This window comes from Dromaius novaehollandiae, chromosome 8 (genome assembly GCF_036370855.1).
Source record: "Dromaius novaehollandiae isolate bDroNov1 chromosome 8, bDroNov1.hap1, whole genome shotgun sequence".
Classification (NCBI taxonomy): Eukaryota; Metazoa; Chordata; class Aves; order Casuariiformes; family Dromaiidae; genus Dromaius; species Dromaius novaehollandiae.
The window spans coordinates 30,839,904-30,867,225 of record NC_088105.1 but is presented as its reverse complement, the minus strand read 5'-3'; the positions used below and the strand labels follow the sequence as shown (position 1 = coordinate 30,867,225).

The window sequence follows — 27,322 nt, the reverse complement described above, 5'->3', positions numbered from 1 at the left end:
AGGGCATGAAACTTTGAAGGGGTCAGTATTTTAGCTCTGATTCTTCATTAAAACATTTTGGTTGAACCCCAGCTTCAAGCCTCCCTTTTACAAGTCTCACTGTGCAAACCCTAGTGAAACCATTGAGCACCAGTAGAGCTACTCTTAAAATGCTTGCCTTAATGCCTAAGGCCTACAAAGCTGGGCCAGCTAATGGAGTTTTGCTGAGCTCATGGACCTTGGGAAAACTGGCCAACTGTCTGTCTGGGGAATGGGGCCCAAATTTTTAAATCCTTCCTCTGCTGAGAATCCCTAAAGGAAGAGCGATTCTTTCTTAATGAGTACTTGAGACATGTGCATCCATATGGAGCACATGTACGGAGAATACATGTCAGAGAGCTCCAGATGCTTGGAGTGAATTCTGAGGTGATTTAATTTGCGAGTGTGGTGCTGTGCCCCAATTTCCATTCTGTTCCTGTCTAGGTTGGATCAGACAGCATCATTGGGTCATCCACGCAAGTGGGAGAGAAGACATCTGTTAAACACTCCATCATTGGCAACATGTGCACCATAAAAGACAAAGTTAAGATAACAAACTGCATCATCATGAACTCTGTCACAGTTGAGGAAGGGTATGTCACCTCTTTGTATCTCAGTCCCCTAAATTTGTTGTTTCCTTTTCTAGATAGATTCTGAGTCAGGAATTGTTGTCCTGTAAGAGATCCTCAGGTAGAACAGTTGATCCTAGGAGGTGTGTTTCTAAGGACTGACTCAGAACTAACTCTCTATAAAGAGGTCTCAAATGCACAAGTGAAATTATTTAATGAGAAGGCTGTAGAATTGAAACATAAATTTCTTCTTTTAAGAAGACATCATACCATCTTCAGAATGTGTAAGCAGATTAAGTGGATGAGCTTGTGTGTCATCCTCCCAAGCTTTATCTTAATGGCTAGATCTATGAGTATATCTAAATTATTTGGGATAAGAAATATATTTTAAAGTGGTACACTTACCAGCTAGAAATGCTCTTAACACTTTTGAACATTACAGCTCCACCTAAAATGTCATTTTCTTAGGTCCTTTTTTGTCATCTTGCAGCTTTACTTTACTATTGCAAATGCTGAGTAAGAGTCAGTGAATAAACTTTTCAAAGAGAAAATCTGCCAGCTAGTAGAGGTTTCCCATGCATTAAAGACAGTAACTAAGTAGGTAGCCTTGAGCGTTCAATTTCCAAATGTGGGAAAAGTGGCCTACGTATAATTGTTGATGTCTGCATGCCTCCATCTTTCCATGCAAGCTGGCTTCCTGTGGATGTCAGTGGAAAGGAAACTGCTGATTGAGTCTGTGCAGGCCTGTATAAATTCCCTGCTCCTTCATGGCTTGAGGTTTGCCTAGGGCCTCAGGAAAAGGGCCAAACTCTTAAAAAATGCCAAGTTGGCTCTCAAAGTTGCATATCTGAAAAACAAAAAACCCCAAAGGATGTGGGGTCTATGGAGGGATACTGCTGTTACATAACTAAATTACAGGTAAGTAGGGTACCTTACTGCCAAGTGTTTGTCTTTAATAGAAATCCACAGTAATTTCAAGCACATCATAAATCAAAATTCCTTTGAGTACAGAAAATAGCTAGTTTCCAGTTCAATTGCAAATGGATCCAGTATGGCTGTATCACAGGCGCTGCTGTCCTAAGAAGTAGCAGAACCTCTCTTGTTTGATCATGAGATTCCCTGTCATTTTGATTAATGAATTGATGGCACAGTCATAATGGTATGGTTTTGCATGTGAGGTGAGTAGCTTTACTGTTAAATCACAAAGGAGGCTAAGTGTGTAAACAGTGGTATTTTTATGAAGAGTTCCAAATCAGTTGTGTTTATCTCCACTGGTATGTAGTAATATTCTCTAAATCCTAAACAGAGCTCAAAGCTGTTATCTTAAGCACTCCACAAAATTCTGTGAGCATTATAAACATGGTATGATATTAATTTTTAAGAGGGAAAAATCAACATTTTGGGTAGCATTTTTTTGAATTTCTGAAAAATGATTTCATCCCTGGTCCCTCTCAGAGTAAAAACAATGTAGCCACCTTTGAATGAAAAATCTGATGGTCCCGGGAGTTCACACCCTCAGCTGCTCTATAGCCATTGCATGTTGACGCACTGGAGCCTAATTTGCTATGTTTCTTCTCAGCTAGAATTAAGATTTTACACTGCAGAGCTTTATTTCAAAGCATACTGTAATTCATATTGCAGAGAGCTGCACAAATACTGTGCTAATAAAGTGTTTCTTATTGCATCATGGTAATCTTTAAGATTAGAGGAGTGAGAAGTCACAGATATACAGGCAGTGAGATTTGGAAATAGTTCTAGCTGCTAAGCTTTATTGAAAGAAGTGTTGCTTGTAACTTCATGAAAATAATTTCTTTGTATTTTGGCCTTTGCTTCTTTCATGGCTTTAATTAAAGCTGATGGATTTTTAATAAAATGCGGATGATTCTGAAACATTTTGATGGATCCATTTGCAACAGGTGGATAAATTTGATGTGGTTTTATTTTAAACTGTCCACAGTGGACAGCTCCCCTTTACAAACATCTCCTCTCCCAGCCATCTCTAAATAACTCAGGCATTATCTAATCACTGACTTCATAAAACGTCTTGCACTGTAGTTGGAAAGTCAGTAAATATTGGCTGATATGAGTCAAAATGAGTGTAATAAAAGTGCCTTAACGGATATATTTCATTTTCTGTTGCATAGCGAGTATCTCAAAGGTCAGTTGGTTTTAACGCCATCTAAGGTATTCTATATTAGAAAAATCTGGAATTGCACCGACAAATGGATAAAAACTGCATCATTTAAAGAATATACATTATAATGCTGATGTGAGCTGCCTCACAAAACTAATGGGCTACTATCATATTATGCCCTAGTCACATGTGAGTGATAACTGAGGGCTGGTCCCAGTAGAGTTCATTGCAATAATACCAACTTGAAGTTGTAGGCTGAGAAGACTGCAGTAGAGCACATATTATGGAAAAGACAAAGTTGTTTAGACAACCCAAGGAAGAAAAAAAGACCAGATAAACCATTTTTGAAAGTTGGGAAGCTGGGAACAAACATGCAAAAATTGCTCAGCATTCTGAGTTTATTTAGCAAGAGGTGTGATTACGCGTGGCACTGCCTGGTAATTCGTTTACCACTTACATCATGTCTAGCTTCTCTAGGTTGAATCTCACTTTCTTTTTTTGTCCCCATCTCATCTGGAAAAGTGGTCAGCAGTTTCAATTCACTATATTAACACAGAAGAAAACAGATGAAAAAGTTTTATCTCTTGATGGTTTTCCTTTGATGGTGTGAATCCATGATCCTGTTGGACCTGCTATAGTTCCTGGGACTTTGGGATCCACAAATTACATCTCCAGACCAGAAAGATGTTTTGAATAGCCTCATAACATTTGGTATCAGCTTTTGGAAAGGATAAACAGATTCTTTCTGGGCAGTTGGGATACCATGGGGTTCTTAGCACAAAGCTAGGTTCCTTTTGTTAGGCTGTGGTTAATTCATTATCGGAGCAACTGAGGTTTTGACCTAGGCGATACCCTTTAAAACAATTCCTTCCAGACTAAATAGATCAAGGAACTGGGGCTCACTTGAACAGTGTCATTGCATACTGTTTGGAAATTATGAACCATTCTCAGCAATGGTTGATGTGTTTAATAGTCTGGAGGACCAGTAGCAGGGTTTTTGTTTCCTCAGCCCTGGTGTGCAGTGCTTCTATTACATTATATATGTCTTCAGTGAAGTGATTTGAGTAGATATGAATCCCCCTTAGAAGAGATTACAGGGGATTAAAGAAGTTAGTAACACAGCCAAAATAGTTGGTAGTCATCCTTTCTCACTGTGCAGCTAATTCTTCCATCAATGAGACAATAAAATAGCGAAGATTACATATGTGCTGAATGATGGACTTACTTGACCAAGCTGGGAGGGATGTAATTTACAGAACAGTGCAAGTGCTGAGAGATGCTGCCTGCCCAGGTGACAGGCTGCAGCAGGGAAAAGGTTCTTGTTTCCCTCTGGACGGCTCCCCAGAGCTCAGTGACAAATGACTGCACTGAGTTACATACTTGGAGAAAATCTATTAATTGAGCTGAAAATACAGGTCACTTGAAAACTTTGTGTATCTCAGTATGCCTGCAGTAGCTGTGTGTGTCTTCAGTCTGTATAGCATCTTGGGGTTGACCCTTCTGTTCTATTTGCATTAGAGGAGATGCTGCACTACGGCTTTCCTCCATTCATATGCCTTTGGTATAGAAGTCCTCTCGTTACAGTTCACTTACAAAGGAGCAATCTGTTGCCAGACTGACTGAAGCTGGTTGTGTAGCGAGACTGTTTGCAAATGAGACATGTATCTCTCTTACATTAACTCCACTCTGATCTCTTCATGTAACAGAAATTAGAGTTGCTAGAGCTTGAAGACAATCTTGCAATGGATTATGTTGACCTGAGCGTGCTAACTTTGTTTCCTTTGGTACCGGAAGATGGCATCTTATATGTGTAAACCCTACTGGCAACTCAAGTTGAAGTAGCGGGGCACACTTAGCCTCCATGAAATGAGACCTGGGTATGGATGGAGGAATTTAGCTTCAGGTTTTTGTTTGGGGTTTTGTTTTGTTTTTTAAAACTTGGCTTTATTTTTAGGAGCCTTGTAGTTTTACTTACTTTGTTAGCTCCTGGCAGCAGGAATTGTCTAATTGTTCTGGTTATATAGGACCTTGTGCTGAAGGGCTCCAAGCATTGCAAGTAATATTAACAGGAAAATTGTGTTGAATACTATATTCCATCCTAGCAGATAAAGATGTAGAAATCTCTTGTTTGTTAGTAAAATGATCTTAGTGTATACATTTACTGAAAGGAGCTGTGCCATTTTGTCATGTCTGCAGTATATCCTTGTTCCTTGGTTCTGGAAGCTGAAAGTTTTCCTGGGAAAGATTCAAGAGATGGAACTATAATAGGGGAAGAAAAAAAAAAAAGGTTGTTGGACTACTTACAGGTTAGCTGAGGAGACAAGATGTTAGAAGCTCAGATAATTATCAAGTTGAAAGGTCCACAGTAAGCCGTGCTTTGAAATGGCCCTGTTGACGTGCTGGGGATCAGTACCATAGGAACTCCATGGCAGATTTAGTCTCTGAAATGAAGTATTTTCCTTCAATCTTTATTCAAGAAAATGTAATGAAGTGATATGCAGTCATAACCATTTTTATGAAAGTCATTAATAGGCTGTTGTGATTATTTCAGAGGGGGTGACAGCAAGACACAAATGGCCCAAGATTACATCCAAGGTTTCACCTGCACAGCTAGAAAGTACCAGATCTTCACAGTGACCAGGGACACACAGCTTGTCTCACCAATGCTTTTATCAGAACAAACTGCTCACTGGGTAGGGGGTGATTATTTTTTTAAAAGCAGAAAAGATTATTATAATACCTTATCTGGTCATCTGCCTGGCACAGGCCAGAGAAATTTATGCAGTACCTGCTGAGTTGAGCTCAGCAGCTGTTGGTTTTAAAAGATGGCAGATTGTTTTCATTTCAAAATCATAAACAATTCAAAGGCTATCAACCACTTGAGGAAGCTGTTCCAGTGTTCATTTTGCTCTCCCTAGCTATTTCTAACACATTCTGGTTCTGCGTTTTACAGTCTGCAGACAGAGATGCTACATGTGGTACAGGGGCTTGCCAGGATAGGTGTAAGCTGCGGGATCTGGAGTCATAAGCTCTGACGGGCAGACACTGCTATTCTGTGATATTTCCATTGCTGGCCTTTAACAGTTCTCTAATTGTAACTCTGCAAGGTTCCCTGTTTGAGTGTAAGATGTTGTGTTTATCCTGGTGTGGATATACTTGGACAGGATGTGTCAGAAGATTCCTCACCGGAAGGTGCTACGAAACTCCTCAAGCTGTATGACAAAATGTGAATAGCAGTGGGAGAAGCAGCAGCTCCCTTCCAGAGAGGAGCCTGCAGCAGACAATTGCCAGAGAGTGTGATGCAATGGGCAGTCGCGGTTCAGGAGCTGCAGGACTGGGATTGCAGATGTGACTCACAGTATTGTGTGTGTGTGCAGGGGCATGAACTGTTGAACAATAACCTTGTCTCCTTATTGTGTTTGTAAAGCTGTAAGCATGTAGCTGGAACTACATAAACACATACTACCCAGAGAAAACTGGCGAAACTCCCCATATGACACTGTGCCAGGATTACCTTTTGGAAGGGGAAGGGAGTAAAAAGAAAAGCAGATATGCTTCAGATCACGCTGCACATGATGGCAGCAAACGGCAAAGCATTGCGGCATCAGGAAACTTGGAATGCAAGAGAGAGGCCGCTGAGAGCTGTAGGTTATGAAAACTGCAGGGAGGTGATTTGAATATTGAGGACAGAGAGAAAGTTGGACTAATCCCATTGGGAAATGTAGAAAGCCTTTAGGAGTTCTAAGTGCCTAGGCAGAAAGAACGGGCTGGATTAAAAATTCGTACGGAGGACTAAATTAGCCAGATTTGTGGAAGAAGAACTGGTACTGTTAATGTTGGCCAAAACTAGCATTTTCCTTGTTCAGTCATATCAAGACGATAAGTTGTGTGTTGGATTTCGTTAAACATGTTCCAGCTACCTGTGTTGAAATAGATGGCACAGTTGCTGTAATGTTACTCAGTGAATGGATTGAAGAGAGACCACATGTGACCAGTTAAATGCTACTTTAGTTTACCACATGTCTCCAATTTATTGCTGCTTTCTATGAGAAAATGTATAAAGGAAAAAAACAACAAGCAAGCTGAGTTGGATTGACTACTAACTGCAGATTGATTGTGAAGTTTATTGGTTGTTTCCTCAATAGTGCCAAATCAGCACCTGATGTAGAAACAGTGAGTGGTTTGAAGAAAGTTCTAATTAAAACCAGGATGGAATTGAGCATTTATAGGGGTTCAGCACATAAGTGGTCTTTCTCCCCTTGGATAATAGCAGTACAAAGGAATGATCCTATTGCCAAGGCAACATTTGTTGAAATTGTAAAATATATTTTACAGCACATTCCCTCATGAGAAGGAATGAGAAAACAAAGTTATTTCCAGCACCATAGCTTGCAAAAATGGAAATAAAGTTCTGTTTATGCCGGGATTCCCAAACATTTTATTTTTTCAGCTGTTTTTTAAGAGGGCTATTGTCTTCTGGACAGTTTTTCTCACAATACTAATCGCACCCCAGCCCTGGATAGCCCTAGAAAGAAAAGCAAGTTTAGGATAGATACCGGAGAGAGCAAAGGAAAAAATACGTACTTGATTCAGCACACATCTGATAAAAGCATACACATCTGCTCAGTTTAAGCATATGGATGAAGTGTATATGTGGATAAACATATCAAGTATATGGATAAGCATGAATGTATGGATAAAGTTAGGTATGGCGCTTGCCTGTAAGAAGGGCTCTTATTTCTCTTGGTTGCGTACTAAATATGGTCTGTCCATTCTGTCACACCTCTTGGTTTTATGCTGTAAACTCTTTTGGTCAGTAACCATTATTTTCATTCTGCTATTTAATTCAATGCACATGCTGTGTAAGATGCTGAATAGAGACAATCTCTGGCCCACAGAGTTTGCTTTCAGAAAGAGAGAGAGGACAAACTAGGAAACCAGTGAGCAGAAAACAGCTGAGCTACTTATAGGGCTAGTTTTCAGTTAGTTTCAACTGAAGTTGAATTGTGCTATATCTAATATATTTAGAGTATTTCTCCTATAGAACCTGTTATATCATGAATGTCTGAACCATTATTAACAGCAACTCCTCAAAAGCATTTTCTTCTGGATAGTTTCCTTGTACATCAATCTGTGTTAAATAAACCACCTGCTTTCTAATCTCAGATACAGATGTTTCCCTGATAGTGCAGGGAGCTCTTCCCGGTTTTTCAAACATCTTGTACATCAGATGTTGAACTTAAAGCATTCATCAGTTCTGAAAAGTGGCATTTTAAAACAGCCCCTCTCACTCTGCTGATCTACTTCTTTATGGGGCCAGAGCTGCATCTGATTTCAGAGCTATGCATAAGCTTCCCTGCCTCCTGCTAGCCACATGGATCTAATGGAGAAGGGATATGGAGTTTTTCTAAGGCACCTGATTGCTGTTGATTTCTGGTGGGAGCCTGTGTGTAAGTGCCTTTGGTGTTCTTGAAAAGCTTCCCCAACCTGGGTATGGAAAAGGAAGAGTTCTCATGTTGTGCCAGAAATGTTCCTGTAATTTCCTAAGGGAACAGTGGGACTGAACGAGTTCAGCTTAACTTTAAGAACCCAGGCTCAATTTGTAAGGGTGACATTTAGAAAGTCCTCTTTTACTTGTAAACCTAGCCCATATGATACAGGAGTTGATTTAACAAATAATGGCCAGTGGAGGGATACAGTTCCCAACCCAGAATTGCCCTTGAAAACCCCCAGAGAAAGTGTCTTTCTACAGTATGTGTTAACTATCCCTCTCAGTCTGGCTGTGCCAACTATTGAGCAAGTAAAGCAAACACAGAGCTGGGAATCAACATGCTTTGTTACCTTAAAATAGAAATTTGTAGCTTTTCCTGGGCATCAGCTGAGTGTTTTTAAATTCATGTGGGACATGGCCCTCCCTCTCTCTGTCAAGGAGTGAATCCAGAGAAAGGTCAGTTTTCCCATGTGTGAGGTTTCCTGCTGTAAAACATGTTTCGGTGCACTTTTGCTGAAGTGTGCAAAACTGGGCTTTCAGCTGCATGAAAGGCTACCAATTTGTTTGTTCCAAGATGAGCCCAATTTAACTGAAGTTTCAGAGGTGAGGCACAACCTTCCAGGCCACCTTCCCTGACAGCCCAAGTTTCACTTAATAAAACACATTAAGGTAGGTTAGAGGCAATTCTTTAAGGTCAGTTGAACTTTCACTGGAAAATACGAGTGCTGGCAAGTATATGCAATATGTAATGCAAAATGTTTAGGGTGTGGGGAAGTGTAAAGGAGCCATACCACAGTGATGAGCTTGGCTAGAAAAGAGAAATTAAACAAGTTCCTTAGTGAAAACACCCTCAGAGATGGGTTAAGAATTTAGGGGGTTGGTAGAATGTTTTTGTTACCCCCAAGGGGAAAAACAGGAGATCAAAGCCCAAATTCACATAAGAATGCTTGCTTTGAAATGTATCTGTAAATTATAGCACGTATGTTGGCATCTATTGTAGTCTTTGGTATTTACTTTAGTGTATAATGTGAGATTCACAGTACCCTGAGTTCTGCATCTTAGTGTGTAAAAATAAATGCTGATGAAGGCAGCATTTCAGGTTCTCAAGTTTCCTAATAGTGTTTTTGCCTCTTCCCTATTTTCCCATGGTCTTTGTGCCTCATCCCTGGGATTGTGTGTCCCAGCCACGGACGCTCTGGCTCAAGGGTATTCCCGTAGGGGTTGCTGGAAGGTTTCAGAGCTCCCTACCTGCCTCTCACCATTAAGGTGCCTGTTGTGGCTGTTACCTTCTTGGTCAGGGCAGAACGGGATGTTGCTCCTGGGGGAATCTGCAGCTGTTACCCCTCAGTCAGCAAAGTAGCTGCCGAGGCATGTCGCCCTTAATTTTTTACTCTTGAATCTGTTTCGTAGCTCATCCAGAGGAGCAGGAGCCCTGACTTCTTGGCATGGCAGAACATTACCAGCAGGCTGTCCTAAGCTTTATGCTTCAGGCTCATTCTTCCCCTCGAGTCTATATTTTTAAGCATTGCATTTTAGACACCTCATTTGCTTTGCTGCCCAACAGAGATTATGTTGGGTTTTTGGCACAATTGGATTAAACTAGCAGACCTGGATAGCTTCCATTGGCATTTCAGGAGATTTGCTGTAAGGCAAACCTGTGACATTCATACCTTCCTAAGCTTGCGCGACTAGGGTGAGAACTGCAGTTGAGGTCTTGACCTCAGTTACTTAAGCCTCTTTCTCCCAGGAGTGTTCATCACTTTAATCACAGAGTCCTAAATAATCGGTTGGTAGCCTGTAATGAGGGGTTGTGTCCTGGAATCCTGCAGCCTGCTCCCGGTGTGCCGAGCACTCCCCGTTTTGATTTCCCATTCCCCCCAAGGGTGTTTGATCTCAGATTTACACTTCAGAAAATTAAGAAAGGTACAGCACCTCAGTCCCCTGGCAATCTTCCTGCTTGCAGTGGTAGGTGCCTTTCTTTCCTTAAGGATCTCAACGCTGCAGCGATTGACACACTTGATTTAAGAGTTTGATTTATAGACTGATACTCAGCCTGAAAGTCAGCAGTTCCAGGGCTGCATAAATCAGCCTGTCTCTGGGCCTAATACTTCCTTATTTATAATTTCAACAGGAGTTGGAATTCTTTCTCAATTCTTTACATTTCTTTCAGATGTAATCGACCACCCTGTCCTTTGGTTTGAAGCTATGTGACTTTGCCACAAATAGAGGGAGAGGGAAGTAAGCTGAGGCCAGGAATTGCTGTGCTATAAAAGCTTCATATTGTATGCTTTTGGACTTTGCTTTCTCCCAGCTTCCTTCAAGCCCACACAAGAGATGGACTTGAGGTTTTTCGGCTTTCTTCCCCTCCCCCTCCTTGCTCCATACATACGCTGACCTTTTAGAAAAATAAATAAAAGATAAAGCAGGACCTGGAATGTTGCAGAATGTGTGTACATTTTGCTCTCTGTTGTTTTCTGCTGGGATTAGTTGTTTACAATGGGGGAGAGAGGGAGGGCAGAGGAAGGGGGGGTCTGTGGCCTTAACTGAAATTAGTGGCATTTCGGAGTGATCTTGTTAGGTGGTCCACAGTTTAAAGACCTAAATCCTTGTAATCCCCCCATGCCTCCTTGGCCACTACTCCTTTTGCTCTTGTTCTCTCACTTAAAAAAAAAAAAAAAAAAAAAGAAAAAAACCCAAAGTCAGCCTCTCTGTCTCTCTGATACAGGCACATAATATACACACACACACACACGCACGGGCACGCACACACACACACACACTCTCATATGCTTTCATTCACACATTGTACCTGTATAGCAAATTAATGTCGTAGCTAGCTGAAATCTACATCTGTTACCACTACAGGACTGGGCTTGTAAAACGCACTCTCTAGAATGCAGACGCACACTGAATATTTGTATTTATTTTCTAAAAAACACCGAGCTGCCAGACTTTCAGTTTGTGATTACACTTAAAACAAATTCAAATTGAAATTTCGGACATAAATCAATGCCCCAAATTAGTTCCTTTTGTGGGTTTGAACATGCTCTTTGGATTTTAAGGTCAGAAGATATCCGTTTTCACAGTGCTGAAAAGTTTAAAAATATACTGCGTTTTAGGAAGAAAAATAAATATGGTTTGCATTATAAAGCAGTACATCAAATATGTGCGTATGCACACACACAACAATGTTGGTGAAGCTGAATGCTGTCAGGTCACCTTTGAGGACTAAGAGCACCTATTTGTTAAGCAAGCCAGGAAACACAGCAGCTATTTATCCAAGGAGAATACAGCAGATTGTCGTGAGATGTGGTATTTACCCTGCAAGAGAATAAAAGTTTATTCTTTACTCTTCAATGTAAAAAAATAGTAAAAATTAAATAAACACACAGAATACTTCTCTTGGCAGGCTTTATGGCATAGTTTAAAGAAGGCATTTACAAATGGTTTCAAAATGGCTGTATTACATCTGTCAGCGGGTGAAGGGAACACCCACAAATTGTGTTTTTATCTCTCAAAGTTTTGTTCCACTTGAGCAATAAAAGCCGGATTCACTGCTGTTTTGTGTGATTGGAGTAATCCTAGTGTTGAGTATGGTTTTAAAACTTCTGCATTCAGTTGGTTTTATAAGTTTTAAGAAACTCCTGGGGTGGCAGAGTACTTTGTTTTTATTTTTCGCTGGCATTGGACAAGGATAGGTTTGCAAGCACCTGGCACAGACAAGGTCATCTTGGTTCCCTGGCCTGTTCGTCCCAACAAATGTTTTGGCAGGAAACCTCCTTATCTTTGATGTTAATGTCATCAGCAGTTTCTTTTTTACAATGCTCTTCTTTCCCTGGGAGTTGAAAAACTATCCCCAATAGGCTCTGAACACACATCCAATGTTCTCCAGTCCGAACTCCAGAACGACAGCTTAAATCCCTTTTCCGTTTGTGTTACAGCCCACGAGGATGATACTGAGAGGTATAGCATACCCAGGGCTCTTCTTGTGCTCCGAAGAAATGATAGCTGGTGGGAACCTAAAAACTGGGCCCTCCCAAAGCAGGGGAAAGCTCTCTTCTGAATGGTGCGAAGTGATGGAGGAGGAGGGTGTTTTGGAGTATGCATTTTGGATGGCAGCCATTTCAGTGGGAAACGAGGAATCTCTCCCATCACCTTCGCTAGTCTTCTTGAAAGCCAAGCCAGAGTCGCAGCAGCAGCAGGCAGTTCTCCCTCCACTGATTCATTTCCTAGCCTGGTTCCAAATGCTGAATGTTCTCTCTAAGCAAACACGGTTGCACAAGAGGATGGTCCGCGCCGCTCTACTGGGAAGGAAGTGGATTGTGACAGTGTGAGAGCAAAGGCAGGCGGGGGTCTGCTCTCTATCTTTGCCGCTTTTTGTCTTATTAACATGTTAGTAGAAACCTTGCCAGGGCAACCTGAGCTGATGACTTGCAGCATAATTGCTCATATTGCCTCCTTATAGGTCAGAGGAGGGGGAGTTTGGGCGAGTTGAAAGAATGATTGTTCAGAGGGGACAGTCTGTTCAAGGGGGGTCGTAACTGCTAACCAGTGTGGCTGAGGTCCACTTTATCTGCTTTTACTCCTGCGGAGTTCGTACTGTTTTTGCAAGGCAGATGGGTTCTGCTTTGACTAACATAAGCAGCAGAATTGTATATGTTTAATGCAAGAATTTGTATAATCGATAGTGAGGATGTGTTAGCAGGAAAATAGTGGCAATTAATTTTAGGATTGGCGGTGTGGAGTGAGGATTGATATTTCATTTTTTTCCTGAGGAACGCGGCTGGCTAGCTCTCCCCAGGACATTGAATTAGGCTGAGGGTTCTGCCCTGCCACCAAAGGCCCTCTGCGCTAGCAGCTCAGGCTCCACGATAGCTCTGCTGTCCATGAGCCAGCCTGATGGCGCAGTGCAGTGGTGTATCACTAGTGCAGTGAAAGTGTTAAGCAGCGGTAAACTTGTGACCAAGGCAGCTGGAAGTGTCACAGTGGTTCATTAAACTGCGGGAGTCACCACATAGAAAATCATTGAAGCCAAAAACTTTGAAAAGAGATCAGCTATTTGACGGAGGATAGCAAGAATATTCACAATTCTTATAATTAACATTAACAAAAAAGGGGAAGAGTTTTTAAATGCTATGATTCAGAGTGGGACTAACATGAGGGGGCAGATTATCTGCGTCTAACTGGGGTTATATATCTTGCTTATACATTTCTCACAATCTGCTGTTTTTGATGTGTTAGACTTGATAAAGTAGTATTTTTAAGCACCTTTTAGCTGGATGCCTTCATATTCTCTCTCCTTCAGTGATTTCTAGCTATCTTTGCACATGTAGAAATCAGGAAGCAAATCATCTGCAGAATAGCTTTTTTTTTTTTTCTCCATAGCTTTGAAAGAAACTACATTTAATACCATTTAACACTACTCATGGTGTTGACTGAGCAGCATTTGAGTACACATCATGGATATTTGCTAAGATTCACAATTTCCACGTTACTGCTTGGAAAGGCACAGACCAAAGCAGTAACCCCTTCAGTGTCCCTCAACAGGGGAGTTACGGAACCAGCACTTGGACTTTCGAACTTCTTTCCTATCTCAAAGATCGGATCAGATCAGCAGATCTGAATGCTTCTTGTTGCAGATTCAGAAACATTTTGCAAGAAAGAAGGTTACTTTTGTAAAGCTCAGTCCTGCTTGGCTGTGCCCTCTGCAGCATTTCAGACTCTGTGGTGTCTAAAGCTACATGGATGTGAAAATCTCCTAGGAGATTAGAGGAGTTCCAGCTTCCATTGGTGTGGGTTTCATTGGTTTAATATTGCAGAGCAATTTTATTTGGGTGCTTGAATGTAACATGAACAAGGTCCACTAGTTGAGGTATTAATCTGTATGAAACTTCTCAGCAAAATTCTCAGGAATGGGCTGCTTCTCTTCTTTTTAACTGGGCGACTGAGGCATAGAAGTGACCTCTGCAGTTCCCCAGGAAGTCTGTGGAAAAACTGAGACTTGATCCAGATCCCAAGTCCCAGGCCAGTGTCCTGTCTACGGAGTCCTCTGGCAATGTTTATTCTGTTAAAGAAGTATACAGGAAAGCAATTCTAACAAGAGGTAAAGCTAGAAACTTTTTTTGCAAACCCATTCTGACAAATGACATTTAAGTTTTTCCAGGAACAGAGTGTCAGGATCAGGACAAGAAAAGTGGAGATTCTGAGAAAAGAGCATACCTGAGTCTACTTACAGGATCATGTCGTAGGCTTATTAGATATTCTGGCAGATAGCTGTGTTTTATGCCTGTCATTTTAAATCATTTTCTTTTTTCACTTTGTGTTTGTTTTGTAGGTGCTGTCTTCAGGGCAGTGTTATCTGTCATAATGCTGTGATAGAGAAGGGTGCAGAAATCAAGGACTGTTTGATTGGTAGTGATCAGCGGCTGGAAACCAAAGGTAAGCAGAGAAGCTGTATTTGCAATGTATTTAGATTTTTTTTTTCAGTATTTCTTACTCATGATTTTACTCCTGTTTCTTCATGAAGGGCCAGTAAACAGTAGCAATTCTACAATGTGCTGTCCAGTAATACTAGGATTTGCTTTTTCATGGAAAGTACAGCTTCTTGGCATAGGAGTAGTTCAGGGACTTCCTCCTCTGAAGATGGCAGAAAAATGCTGTTTTATTATAAAGAACAAGATTGGGTGCTGAGACAGTCTTTTCCCAGAGACCACAGTTAGATCAGCCTTGAAGTTGTGCTCAGCAGAAGAAGCTGTTATTTTAACTAATAACCTTTGTCAGTGTCAGGGGTGATGCATTCGTAGTATTGGTTGCACAAACTTCCTTCTCTCTGTAGATGCTACTGGCCAAGGGTGCCAGCATGCTCCCATCCACCTTGCTCCAAGCAGAAGCTCAAGGTGGAATATCATACTAGGAGCTGCTGTGCTCAGTACTAAGTACAAGGGCAGCTACGTTAAGATCTGCTTTACTTAAACAAAATGCTATTTTGGGGCTTCAGAGGGGTTACCACTACATGGCCCTCATTTGGGCAAAGTCAGGCCATCCAATCAAACTGTGAGTAGCAGTGGCTCAGTAACCGCCTGAGTGGAACTGTTGATTTCCTGCCCTAACAGATAATGGGCAGGAAATGGCTGTCTCAATGACTGCATCCCAAGCAGAGGGCTTTTTAATGAATATTGGTTGGGGTTTGGCAGATCCCTGCTCTAGAGTGTGGGCTGAGGACAAAAGTGAGTTCCTTTGCAGGCTCCATGTGAAATTATTTAGTCAGACTAGGATTTGTTTGCTTGCTTTCTCTTTATAGCATATGGGTGAATTCCCAATTGTAACTGTCCTAGCACAGAGCAAGGTTTGCACTTACGAAGTATAGCATGACCTGCTGTTAGCTATCTATATGATGAGTTTTCCTTTAATTAGAAACTAAAAGTAAAAAAGATTAATGAAAACAAAGTATTGATACTGCAATTGCAAGTTTCACATACTCTAGGAAACATCTCTTGCATGTTCTCCTGTGCACTGTGGTCTTGGTCATGTATATCTCAATTTCTACTTACTCATGGCTTTGCCCATCACATCAATCTGAATCAGTGGCCTTAGTGTAACATTTGGTTGTTAAACTGCAGTGTGAACTATGAGGAGACAGGCTGTAGATTTAGCTAATATTTTATGAAATAAAACTATGCTTGCTTTCTTTAGTAGATCTTATCAAACTGGAATACCACCCTTTTGACCTTGCTCACATCTGCTTCAGTTGTCCCTTCCAGGATGCAGATCCTAGTCTGGTTGATTTTGGTATGGAAGCCATTCTGTCTCCTTGGTTATCTTTGTCATCCTTGTCTAAACCTTTTTCAGGGTCTCTAGATGTGTTTGGAGGGAGAGAAAGAGAGCTGAAACCCATGGTTCATTTGCCTGTTGTTGCAGAGGCTGGTGCTCACTTCTGCAAAGCTTAAACCCAGTGCTCAGTGAGCCTGTGGGCTCTCTAGTTGAACTTTTTAGGAAAGTATGACTGACATTAGCAAAGACACATTCAGGCAGATTATGAATATGCAATTATTCTGAGTGAGAAAAAATAATAAAGACTTAGTTCATTTCTCTGCCTCAGTTTCCTAACCGTTCTGGAATTTTTTTGGGCTGGGGTCTGGTTCTCCTCGGTGGTCTGGGATCTCTCTGTGCAGTTCATGACTTATTTCCTGAACTATGGAGTCTTTCCAGCCCAGCATGTCTCTTCTGACCTTGGCTGGTCCCACAGTAAACTGGACCCTCTCTTTCTCACTGTGAAAACATGCCCATGACTTCCCTTCCCCTACCCAAGGCTTCCTGTATCTTGTGCCAAGCTTTTGGTGTGGCCCTTTAAGTCTGTTTCCATATTCCCCCTTTCATCAGGACTTTGGCTGTGTTGTTCTGTTTGGTAACTTTTCCTTCCTCAAACTCGAGCCTCCACAGCCAGGTTAGAAAAAAGTAGTTCTCTTGGTTTGGAGCCACCCTTTGTTGCAAGCTGATCACACTTCAGCAGACATAAACGGTAGTGGCTGGCTGTTGATCCTGGTCTGGGAGCTACATGCTAGAAGCCTGCACAGCAAAGCTGCATACACCTTCCCAGAAACATTAAAAAAATACAGCAGTACCTTATTCCAAAGCATCAGCCAGGATTCGTCAAAGGTACAGAGATCTCTGCATCGTCCTACACAGTCCCAACCAAATCCCACAGTTGACTTTACTGCAGAACTGGCTGTTTGCTCCCTGCCCTGCTGTACAAGTCCTGGCCACACTGCCCAGGCGGTTCAAGGTACAAGAGCTCTTTGAGCCAGTGGTGCGCTGACCTCCTTTCAGAAAAAGAGCTCCATTTCCATGCAAGGAGCATGGCAGAAGAACAGCTACCACAAATGATAGGCAAACGTAACTCAAGCCAGCTCTCATGCTTTTCCTTCTGCAGAAGAGGCAGGGGCATATTTAGGGTGGTCCAAATGGTACAGCTGGGAGTAGTGGGACTGATTTAAACACAATTTAGGTTGGATAGCTGGCACGTTTTCCTAACGATGTGGTCTGGTGGGCTGTGGGATAATCTCCCTGGGGACATGGTGGGAGACCTCATCACTTAATAATGGGCTTGGCAAAGCTCTGGACACCTAACTAAAGCAACACACCAACACTAGCTTTTGGGGTAGATCGGATGCAACCTATTACTTCCAAACTGAAAAGAAAGTTAGAGACAGAGGGAGGCCAGGTTGCTGTCAACGGTGACTTCCCAGTCCTGTGTTGACTTCAGCCCCATCACACTACTGGCCAGAGATGGTACTTTTTAAGTGCCTCTGTTACTATCAAGGTATGGAGTCTTTTTAAACTTCTGGATTTGCAAGAAATGCCTCCAGAGAGCCCTACCATTCTCTCCCTCCTGCCTGTATTACCATGCTTAGGAAGCATCCACTTTCCTTCCTCTTTGTTACTTTAAGGTAAGGAATTTGCTAGTAGAGAATTAAGAGACAGGCTGTATGAAAGCTGCCTCACCCAGGTAGCAGTTTGAAAAACATGTTGGTACCTAAGAAAAAGGAGGGAATTGTTAAAGGGATAGAAATGGCAGGCAGCAGTTCTGAAAGAATTTAATTGCACAAAGCATTCAATCATTGTTTCTAAGACAGTTATTAGGATTATGCTCCAGCCTTTTTGATGAGCCTGTTTTTAAAGAGGAGCTCAAAAACAGCATGCACTCATTGCAGCAGGACTAGAGAGAGGAAGTGTTGCTGATGGGCCAGTCAAGGAGTCAGATGAGCCCTAGAGTTGGTGAGTACAGTTCTCAAAGGAGTGTCTAGGCCAGACTCAGCAGGGAATAAGTTGTACATCTGGTATAGGTAAGTCAGGAAGAGGCATGTGCAGTAAATAGTCATAACCTTTCCTCAAAGAAACACCAAGAAAGAGACATTGTGAAGACATGCACATAGGATAGAATCAGCAAAATCCACACAAAACTTCCCACCTTATCCCTCACCTTCATCTTTGTTGTCTTTGGGACAGGGATGTTATATGTGTTGGATATTAAAGGGCCAATGAAGTCCAGGGACTGCCTGAATCTTTGCACACCCAAAAACTGCATTACAGCAATGTTGTTGCTGCAAAGTGTATGTGCAGAAAGGGAAAAAATACCAGCATTCAGGGTGCTGGTGTAATCTTTGCTTGGCATCCTTGTACACACTTAGTAGTAGCATTAGCTCCATGACCAAGGTGTAGACTAAGACTTTACTGTGCTTGGTCCTGTACAGTTTTTGTGCAACCATATATTTTTTTTTCCTTAGTGCCCCTGTCACAGTCAGTGTCCAGAATGGGTAACATTTGCTGAATGCAGAGTTGTTCCATATTCCTCATTTTCCTATCATTTTTCAGTTTGTGGCTGAAACCTTAAATACTGCGCACTATGCAAGAGACAGGATCTTTCCTTTCTTATGGCCTTTCTGCAGCATTCATCATATTAATGCTTCACAACAGTTAACAACCTCATTTTCATCTCTTCAGTGTAAACGTGGCTGGGTTTTCCTCCTTTTTTACCCTCAGAGACCTGAGGGACAGGGAGATTCAGAAGTCTAGGACTTAGCGTTATATAGTACCTTACGGATTCAAAGCCAGGATGCCCTGCTTAATTCACTGTGCCTGCAGTGTGCTGTGGTCATGGCTGAAGCATGTACAAAGTGCCTAGTTATTGACCACTACTGAGATGAATGTGGAAATAGCATGCTAGTAAGATGTGTACAGCACAAGCAGGGGTAGAGCCAGGTTCTCCAGGGCAGCGTTCAGCATCCTTGACCAGGAGTATATCCTCCTGCTGTGGGCACCTTCTTGCATCTGCGCCTTCCAGAGCAGGCCCATGCTGTGCATGCACTGTGGCAGCAGGTGATGATACACCTACCAAGTGTGCACAGAGAAGCTCAGCTAAAGCTGCACATCACCTGTGGCAATTCCAAGCTATTACAGACTTGATATTTTTGCCTTAACATTCTCTTTGTAAACTTGGGGGGGGGGCTCAGTCTGAAAAAAGCAGTTTTATGGTATGGGGTCATATTGGCCCTTGCATGGATCATTAGCAGGGTCAGAAACTTGAACTCCATTGTACAGCTTCTGCTGCTCTTGTTAATGGGAACTAACAATAGTGGTTTTTCTTCCTTAAGGGGGAGCTGGATCTAGACCAGGACAAGAGAAGCTCTTTGCCAGCAGATTTTGCAGGTGTCCATGGACCTCAGAAGCCCAGAGATCCACTGCTGGTCCTGGGGGGAGAAGGCTGTAGTAACTATAGGCTTTACTGCTTCTGCCACCCAGCATGAGCCCTTCAGTCCCAGCTACATCAGCAGTTTCCTGTCTGATCCTAACTCCTGCTAGAAACCTCTCTGTTCTGGCTCTTTGTTCCAGGACCAGTCTCACCCATTCCCAGTCTTCTCTTTGGCTTCTCCTCCAGTCTTTGTCCCATGGAGATTACTTGGTTGTTCCCAGACACCCACCTGACTCCACCTCCGGTCTCTGATCGTAGCTGCTATTTCCAGTCCCCTTGCCTAGCAGTCCCATGCTCCATTTCCCGTCTGGCACTCGCCTCCTGACTGCTCTGAGTCAGACAGCATCCCTCTCCGAACCGCCTGAGTGCCCGGGCAGGATCATTCTGGCCACAGGAGAGAATCAGTTCTGTGCCTAGTGCTGCACTGGCCAATGGCCCAGGGATACAAGTGTCAGGGGAGTCCTGTTTTCCTCCTGCACTTCAGTGGTCAAGAGTGCTCAGTGCAAACAGAGTCTCTGGAGCTTTTAGCTGCCCTCCTGAGAGCATTTGCAAACTGAGATTTTTTTTCCAGTGGCTTATCACGTAGCCAAAACTGTGGTTTCTCACAAGAACAGAAAAAGGCACATATCCAGTAAGGAATGGCTCCTGTTTCCGATCATTTTCCAAGTCCTGTTCCAAGCCTGGAGTTCTAGGACTTCTCAATGAAACAGTGTAAGATTGTTTTATATTAATGAGGGCCAAAGAGCACATTTTTCTCTAATGGCATCCTCTGAAGGCAGGTACAGTTTAGGAAGCCTCCACATGTGAATGGCTGACTGCTTGTGAGGGTGCTTCACCCTAGCCAAGATGTGGCAGGATGGGGACAGGAGGGAACTAACGGACTTTCTGATGCCCTTTCTGCATTTAAGTAGGGCCCAGCATCTGCCCTTGTAAGATGCGGAGTGCTTCCTGGTGAAGTCTTCGGGAACTGAAAGCATTTAGCACTATACAAGTTGGGATTAGAAAGCATGCTGCAGTGCAGATGGGAGTTATGAAAGCTCCCAAAGAACAGACACAGACTAAACAGTGCACACATGTATATTGTGCACTGGAGCGCAAGATGAGCTGGAGAAGATGTAGGAATGGTGTAAAGTCATAGTGAAACTGAGAGGTCTGTGGGATTTGTTCCCTAAAGTAGTTTAACTGCTGCGTCTCCCTGACAAAGACATTAGTTAGCAGTTAAAATAGGTCTGTCTTTAAAAGTTGTCATTTTTTTGCATCAGTGACATGTTTCTTTGTGCTCCTAATAAGCCTGTTCTCCAAATTGTAAAAAAATTGTTTATGAGTTCTGGCCTTAGTGGTGGCATAAAATTTCCCTAGACTATCCATTCAATAACACTTTGTCCTCACCTCCGCTGCCAGGGACTGTTAGGTTGCACACACCATCTGTCCCTTGGCCAGGGAAGTTCAGGCTACCTAAATGAATGGGTTAAGTGAACTGCCGCACTCGCAGCATGTTGATTGTGAAAAATCTACCCGTAAGGCAGCAGTTCTTAACCTTGTGGAAATATTTTTACATGCTACAGGCGGAGAAAATAACCACTTGTGCTCTGCTAGAGCTCAGCCACATGAAAGAGCAAGGAAGAATACCCTGATGGATGCCTGAGAAAGGAACGGGACCTCTATTTGTGTCCAACATAGCAAGCAGCAGTCTCCAGGCAAATACGGCATCTCTGCCATAGCAGGAAGTGTGGATAGAGTGTTTCAGACTGACATTTCTGAGATCCATGCTGGCATTTGCTATGAGGTGATGATATCGCCATGGGAGCACATTGATCGCTATAATCCAGTCCCCCTCTTAAACGGGTTGCTAGGGCTCTGACATGTTACTAGGACTCTGAGTGTCTCCCACTCCCCAAGGAACTTGCTATCTCATGCACGTTCCTAGTTCTTGATCTCACTTTCCCTCGACTAACCTTTCTCTTAAAACCCCTAGTGATGACTTTCCCATACATCTCTTTCCAATTCCTTCACTCCCTCCAATCCATCTGGTCCAAGCTGCACTGAAATCAGCTCTTTTTGAGCACTGCATTCGTTGTTGCTTTCACCTTATGCTCCCAAGACATGCCTATACCCCTGGAAGGATTTGAGGGTGAAGGGGTTAATACCGATTGAACTGTCAGAAAAGCCTCTGCTGCACCAGGTGAGTGTTGGCGCTGTGCGTTGGTGTTTGCTCAGAGTCAGCGTGCCAGAGGAGTGAGATCTGTACTGACCGCTGGTGCTTGGGCTGGGAGCTGGGTCAGGGCCCCCCCAGCTGCAGGCCAGAGCTGATTTGCGTGCAGTCATTGCCAGCCCAATTCCTAGTGCTCCTGGAGGTGAGCTGCACATCCCACCTCTCGGAGCAGCCGGGACACGCAACCCACGGGGGAACATCGCGCCCTGAGACCTGCAGGTGTGGCTGACTGTTGCACGGTGGGGTTAACAAGGTGCCCGGGAGAAATCTGTGAGACCCTGCTGGCCTTTGGGGCCGCGTTTTGGTCACCCCCCGTCTCTAGCTATCACATAAGTAAAATGTAGCTAGGGAAAGAGCAGGCTTGGACTGGAAAGCCCTGCTGCTCTCTAAACACAAACAAATCAGCCCCCATCACCTGCTTCCCTTCTTTATCTCTACATGTAATTTAAAACACCCTCCAGCCTCCCAAAGTCAAGCTTCAGCTGCTTCCCATCCCCTTAAGCCCCTTTAGTTCCTCTCCCCCCACAACCTGGCTGCTTTTCCAGGGCCAGCCATCACTGCAGAGACAAGTTGCTCTTCTCTCCCACTCTCTGATCCTTTCTGTCCTGGGTGAATGTGGTAGGAACCACCCACAGCGTGTTTTCGTGCATGCGTTTCTGCAGCCACCCCTCCCCCCTTCCTAGTTTTTTAAGTTAAACTATCTCTTGCTTTAAAGAGAGCAAATACACAGCAGTGGCTTTCATCACTGCTGTATAATAGAGCAGTAATTCTGTGCCAGGGACTGTTTTCTATTTTATTTTAAAGGGTTTATAAAACAGTGTATGTAATTGAGTGAGTAAACTGAACGTTTTCTGGAGCCCCTGAGGGCTGGAGCTTCGTGGTGGTCCTGGGCCTAGGCCCTAACCTTTTTTTTTTTTTTTTTTTTCCTTTCGCCTTCTTCCCCTCCTCCTTTACAACCCAGCGTTGCCACCAGCAGCAGCAGCAGCAATCTGTCTGGGGCTAATTGAGCAAACAACAAGGAGATGCTTTCACATGGCTTTTAAAGGAATGCTCCGGCATCCCCTTTCTGTAAGCAGTTTCACAGGAACCTGCCAGGACGGCCGTGCTGGGCTGCAGGGGGAAGCGCTCGGGCTGCAGCCCCGTTCTGGTGGTGGTGGGGTTTGTGCTGGGATGTGGAGTCATTTCCGCCCCTCTGTTTATTTGCATTACAATTTGTTTTTAGCCAAGCACCAAAAGCTGTGCTGCTCCCCAGCTCGCTAGCTCTCCTTGTGCTGCGCGTATGTTTTTAAGGGGCTAGTGTACAGTATGTGTAAACAAATGTCTTGCAAAGCAGGAACGCATATATAACGCGTGACAGGTTTTTGATTTACGCTCAGTAAAATCTCTGTGGACATTCGGTTCAAGCACCCAGGCTGACTCCAGGCTGGGCTGCGTCAGCAAGTTGTAGCAAAGTGCTAATCAGAAGGTTGAATTTGTTGATCAGCTCTGGATTTGCTTAGCACCAGATGCTCCCAATCTGAGAAGATCTAGTTGAACATGATTTAAGATTGCAGAGTCCAACTCTAAGGCCTTCTGAAAGTCCTTTCTCTAATCCCTCTTCTCTCTCTGTGGGCTGAATGCATCTGTAACCCTGCCAGTGACAGATAAAAGGCAGCCTGGTAAGAAATCCCTAATGGGGAGCTGGAGAAGGAGAAGGGAGCTGAACAGCTAAGCATGTGAGGTACTTCCCCACCACCACCCCGCCCCGAGTTTCAGGCAGAGTTTCGCATGAACTGAGCCTGCTGGTACCAGCCAGAGCCACTGGCAACTGGCAGCCGTGGCTGATAATGAAACGCTATCCGCAGCTCCGCTCTCTTTGGCGCACGCAGTGGAGTCAGAATTCCCTTCCCTCTGCAAGGAGGGCTTTGGGAAGCAAGGAGGGAAGCAGGGTGAATCCTTATCTGCCTATCACATCCCTTCGGGGTGCGGAATTGGGCTTTGTTTCTAGCAAAACCATTCCCTTTATCGCTTAAAAACTTTCTTGCAGATTTAAGGCAGGCACATTCATGTGTTTTCTTTTAGCCTGTACAAGAAGAAGTGAGTTTGGCGATTTTATGCAAGTCTCTGAGGTAGCAGTGACATGCTGGGCAGGCTGTGTGTGCCCACTTCAGATTCAGCGTATCTGGGCCACACAGATCAAGGAGGTGAGGAAACAGGCAGAGGAAAGGGAGGTCAGGGAATGCGTGTTCTGATTTCCCGTGCGACTTTGGCAGGCCTTTTAGCTCTCTAAACTTGCTGCTGCCTCAGTTTCCCTATCTGTAAAATGAGAATGCGCTTATTCACCCATTCTTGAAAAGCATTTTGAGATCATCAGATGTAAAATACAAGGTATCAGAAGTGCCTATAAGCAAGGCAGTGCAAAATACAAATGTTTGGTACCACCTCTGCAGCAGAGTATGTGACAGGACCTATCCCAGCTCTGCAAGTTTAGGACAGTGCAGGATGCTGTATGAAGTGAAGGATAAAGTTTCTTATTAAAAATATTGCTACAGATAACCTATATATAGAACCATAAATTGACATAGTGCTTTATAAGCATAGATGAAGGCAAGTTTAATCTGCAGAGGCATAACGTAATTACTCTCACTGGATGCTAGCCAGGGTCTTATTCACATCACAGAAATCAACATGATAGGTAGTCTGCTTGGAGGAGGTTCAGGAATGGAGTCACAGGAGTTGCTACAGGGCCTGTTTGAGATATATTGGGAAAGTTGTTGGGAGTGAGGAATGTTATAGCAAGAAGTGCTGCAGGTTGGATTTGAGGTACCTTGGCAAAGCTGTGTGAGGTCCAGGAGGGGAGGAGAAAGATGCTGAAGGCTGGACTTGGGGCTATTGGCAGAGCTGTGCTGGAGAGGTTGTGTGGTGCTACCTACATCACACTTGCACCTGGCACTTGTACAGTCAGTCCCTCATTTTCCTGAGCACCCCATCCACCTCTGCTTGTCCTGCCCAAAGTGCTAGAGATTGGGCTCCAAGCTCCAACATCGCGATCCAAGTTCTGAGACGTCAGCGTGAGGCTCCAGGTTTAATTATCCGTTGTCACTAAATACCCTGAGTGAAGGATTGAATCACCTGATCTGAGGCTGAAAGTGAGAAGCGACTCCTTGTTCTCCTTGTTCTTTGTCCTCAGGAAGGGTCTCTGAAAGGCAGTCGTGAGGCTAACCCAACCCTATCCCCTAGGCTGAAGAGTCAAAAGGATTCATATGATTGTGGGGTTGGGGCTGTAGTTGGAAATTATCTCTCCACAGTGCAAATACTCCTTGAAGTTTCTAGAGTTGTTTTTAATCAAACTTTTTTCTGGAGTGATGGTTTGCCTGGTGCAAAGATGATGTCTTGAATTCTAAACCAAGAGAAGTATTGTGTTGGCCTGGCCAGTTTGGGGATTGCCAGGAATTTCTTTACGTAGCTGAAGGTAGCATGTTTGCTGTTTTCCAGCCGTCTTGCAAAATCTGCTCCCCTGAGGGGAGGAGTTTTAGGTGGGTAAATAAAACACAACTAGTTATTTACATCATCCTTGGCTCTCTATCTCCACTGCTGTGTAAGGTGTTGGAGACAACACAGCCTCCATTAGTATATCTGAGCACCTCATGGGCCTCAATGGATTATCCCAGACACCCTGGACATGAGAGCTGATTATTATTACCGATGTATAGAATGGAAAAAAGAGGTACTGAGAGCCTAGGAGCACCGTTCAAACCACCTGAACTCCACCTGAAGAGGTGTCCAAGTCTCAGAGGGTGATTTAGATTCCCTGCCGAGCCCTGACAGTACCCTGAGGACACCTACTTCGAGCACAGAGGCATTGTGTCACGTTCTGAGGCCCCATGCTTGCTTTTTTAGGCACTGGTCTTTCAGTTTTGTGTTTTTATTATTTTGGCCTTAGATGCCTTATTTGCAGTCCTTCCCGGACAAGCTGCTTGTGCATTTTAAATGGGAGGCTCTTTCAGTACAGTGTATTAGCAGTGCTGGGGCAGGGACTGGCACACTAATACGTCCAGTGAGGCTGTGCAGAACTCCTGGGAATAGGCAGAGGAGTGACCTTGTAAAAACGGCGCCTCCAACAAAGCTGCTCCATGGGAGTCTGCAGTGGGCTGTTCTCCGAATCACTGCACCCCTCAGCCCCGCAGAGGTGATAACTGTGCTCAGAGGCCTTGCTTCACGTAGCCAGCTTTGGAGAGAGTTCATCTAGATTTTTTGCATCCAGGAAGAAGTCAGATTTAAAAAAGAAATCCCTTTTTTTGCCAGAGTTGAGTTGGGGTTGCCGAGAGTCTCAGTGACTGCATCCCTGATGCTGAGCAGCTGCTCGCCTCCCGAGGCTCAGTGCGCTTTGGGGGCACGTAGCAGTCTTTAGGGCCAGGCTGGATTACTGATAACTAATTTTATGTCACGTTGCCATGTTGGGTGTTGACGGCTCCTTGCCCGGTTGTGGTTGTACACCTGTCAGCCGCAGCTGTGACTTCCGTGGGGCCTTTGTTGTTTAGTAGTGACACATACATGTAAAGACTCTCATTAGACAAACCTTCCGATGTTTAGTCAGTTGTTTAGGCTTTTGCCATGTGTGTGGGATACTGCCTGAGAGACGCTGGAGTGCAAAGAAAGGCAGCAAATCTGTGTTTGAGTTCCCTAAAATCTGCTTTTCTCATTTGTTTTAAAGATGCAGATTTGAAAAATGCAAGGTCTGAAACACGGCTACAAAACTCAATTCCTCTTCTTTTCCTCCCTCTCTCTCTCTTTTCAGCCAAACATGTTAATGAAGTCATTGTGGGCACTGAACAGCTGATGGAGATATAACCCGAGTAGGTTTTAAAGACGATTTTATGGAAGCCAGCAGCAGAACCAGATGTTCAGCATCGTAAGATCATCCGTACAGATCAGTACTGGCACAGTTTACCCTGTCATTGCTCCTTTCCTGTTCAGCTTTATATTTATGTCTTAATAAAGAAGTATTTACAGAGCGGAGTGTCCGTCATCCCCTCCCCCCTCATTGACATGCATGCGGGTTTGTGCTGGGTAATATCGGTTCCTGCACGCCGAGCGAACGCACTGTACTTTTCCAGTAGGACGAAGCGCGGGGACCACACAGATTGTGCCCAGTCGGAAGAACGACTTAGCTGATCTCCCTGTGATATAAACCAAGTCCCTGCAGTCTCGCACCGCCGTCCCCGACGCTGGGAGAAGCTGCTTGGGATGCTGCTTACGCGTCTCATCAACGCAGCAGGCAGGCTGCGAAACACAGCGGCAACGCAGGCGGCATCTTCGCAGCCCTGCAGCTTCACCAGCCGCCGCTGCCTCCTCCTCCTCTCTCTCATGGTGTTGCCCCATAGCACAGAAGTGTTTAATCTGCGCCTCTGCTAGTCTGTAACGCGGCTGAGGAGTGTGGCGCCCACTTCCACTAGGGCTGAATTGGGGCCGTTACTTTGAAATCCTGCCCAAGAGCAAGTATGTGAGGGGGCTGAGGGCTGAGGGAGTGTGGAAGGAAAGTGGAACATAAACAGTGGATACTATCTGCCTTATTTTGGTGGTGCTTGTGCTTGTAGGTCCACTGTTTCTCATCCCAGACAGGAGGTCCCTTCCCACATCTAAACGATCTGTGGATGACTATACATATGTG

At 43.9% G+C, this 27,322-nt stretch overlaps 1 protein-coding gene across 1 annotated transcript in view; it reads left to right on the top strand.

Moving 5' to 3' along the window:
• The window catches only part of EIF2B3 (eukaryotic translation initiation factor 2B subunit gamma), a 100,826-nt gene extending 74,161 nt beyond the window's left edge, over positions 1–26,665 (top strand). Inside the window, exons 10-12 of the mRNA XM_026104345.2 lie at positions 463–611; positions 14,547–14,650; positions 26,450–26,665. Of these exons, the coding sequence (XP_025960130.1) occupies positions 463–611; positions 14,547–14,650; positions 26,450–26,502 (306 nt within the window). The 3' untranslated portion in view covers positions 26,503–26,665. The remainder of the gene's footprint in view (positions 1–462; positions 612–14,546; positions 14,651–26,449) is intronic.
• The last annotated feature ends 657 nt before the right edge of the window (positions 26,666–27,322 follow it).